Source organism: Oryctolagus cuniculus, chromosome 18 (assembly GCF_964237555.1).
Source record: "Oryctolagus cuniculus chromosome 18, mOryCun1.1, whole genome shotgun sequence".
NCBI classification, from domain to species: Eukaryota; Metazoa; Chordata; class Mammalia; order Lagomorpha; family Leporidae; genus Oryctolagus; species Oryctolagus cuniculus.
This window is the reverse complement of record NC_091449.1, coordinates 5,912,852-5,915,098: the sequence shown is the minus strand read 5'-3', so window position 1 is coordinate 5,915,098 and position 2,247 is coordinate 5,912,852. Positions and strand designations below refer to the sequence as shown.

The 2,247-nt window shown below is 42.9% G+C and overlaps 1 protein-coding gene and 1 pseudogene across 1 annotated transcript; both read left to right on the top strand.

Annotated features, from left to right (window-relative positions):
* Positions 403-1,353, top strand: ORYCUNV1R1642 (vomeronasal 1 receptor oryCunV1R1642). The gene is given in 1 exon segment (NM_001167326.1): positions 403-1,353. A coding segment is annotated over 1 exon segment (951 nt).
* On the top strand, positions 403-1,353 carry ORYCUNV1R-PS1608 (vomeronasal 1 receptor oryCunV1R-ps1608 pseudogene; annotated as a pseudogene).

Here is a 2,247-nt window from a genome sequence, read left to right as displayed (position 1 = left end):
CCACAGCACCGGCCTCACTAACCTACATTTTTATAAAACCATCCAGGTTTAACCCACCACTTTACACAACAATTTGCTGGCATATACCTGCCTAAGTGACAGTCTTGTTTCAAATGAAATGGACACTGCTGCCTTTTGAGTTATGAATACAGAATTACTCACACTCACCACATACTTGTGAGTCATATTTTGTAAATGGCCTTAACAGTTACATATTAATCTCTTTAGAAACATGGCATAAAGAGACATATTAAGTAGCTATCTCTAAGTATGAATTGAGGAAATGGATAATATTGTGAATAGAGACTGTTGAGTTTGATTGAATACGTGTAATTATTCCTTCAATTGCCACACAGGAATCTCATGCTCAAAGACAATAATCAGGAACTGGGAGCTGATAGGATGGTCACCAGAGACTTGACAATGGGGATTATCTACTTAACACAGACTATTACTGGAATCCTGAGGAATTTCTGTCTTCTTTCCCATTATCTCTATCTCTACTGCACAGGATGCAAGCTTAGGTTCACAGATTTGATCATCAAACACCTGACTGCAGCCAACTGCTTAGTCATTCTGTCTAAAGGAGTTCCCCAAACCATAGAAGCTTTGGGGATGAAGCATTTCCTCAGTGATATTGGGTGCAAGCTTGTGTTCTATGTGCACAGAGTGGGCAGAGATGTTTCCATTTATAGCACCTGGCTTCTGAGTATCTCCCAGGCTGTCTCCATCAGTTCCAGGAACACAGGGTGGGCCAAGCTCAAAGCAAAGTCTCACAAGTACATTGGCTCCTCCATTACACTCTTCTGGATGGTGAACCTGATACTAAACATCATACCTGTGCATGTGACTGAGAACAGCAGGGACAAAAATACTACAAAGAAAGCTGATTATGGCTACTGCTATTTGGTCAATAGTGACAGATTCATGGACTATGGAACACTGTATGTAGCACTGCTGTTATTCTGAGATGTTTTCTTAGTGGCACTCTTGCTCTGGGCCAGTAGCTCCATGGTTTTCACCCTATACAGGCACAAGCAGCAGGTCCAATACATCCATGGGACCAATGTCTCTTCCAGGTCCTCCCCAGAGTCCAGAGCCACCCTTACCATCCTCATCCTGGTGAGCACCTTTGTGTCTTTGTTCACTCTCTCCTCCATCTTTCATATTTCTCTGACTGTTTTGAACAATCCTAGTTTTTGGCTGGTGAACACCACTGTACTAATCATTGGAAGTTTCCCAACTGTGAGCCCCTACATTCTCATGAGCCATGACTCAAGAGTTCACAGGGTCTGCTGTGCCTGCACCAGGAATACACAATCTCCTTCCCAGCAAGACAGTGCAAGTGTATGATAATTCATATTGGTCTGTTCTCAATATGTTTCAACTTTCATTAATACTTTGTACATGACAAGAGGACAGACAGACATAGACCTCAAATTCCCATGATTCCCACACAAATGCCTGTAATAGCAGGTCTCAGATGGCAGAACTGGGAGCAAGGTACTCTATTCACGCCTCCTACAGTTACTTGAGCCATTGTCCCTGCCTCCCAGGTCTGCATCAGCAGCAGGCTTGGGTTCGCAGCAGAGCTGGGTATGGAACCCGGGTAACTCTGATGTTTGATGTGGCAATTTTATCTGGGATCTTAAGCAACAGGCCAAACACCTGCATTACAATGGTGAGTTCTTCATGCACTGATCCATCCGGGAATGTAAGCACATTTTGGAAGCCATCCCAGTACCAAAGTGGGGGTTAACAAGGCAGCATGAATTTCTGCTTTAAAATAAGAACATGGGCCTGGCATTGAGTATTAATCCTATATTGAGTCAAGTTCATTTACAGACTGCTGCACTTCTGATCCAGCTCCCTGCTCACGGCCTGAGAAAACCAAAGATGATGGTCAGAGCACTTGTGTTCCTATCACCCATATAGGAGACTTGGATGATGTTGCTGTGTAGGAACATAGCTTCTGTCAAAGCCTTCTCAGTGAGGACACACTCTTCCTGGACACAGAGTGTGGCCACAGGTACTAATTAAGGATAGTAAATGACCTATTAACAGGAAGAGCATTGAGCCCTTGTAGAAATGTTGGACCCACAAGGACATGTAGCTGCTTTAACAGACATGCTTATCTAACATGTCTTGCTAAACAGGTTTCAAACTGTTGAAATCTTTACTTAGTATAGAGTTGATCTTCTGTATATAAAGATAATTAAAAATGAAACTTAGTGAAGAATGGGATGG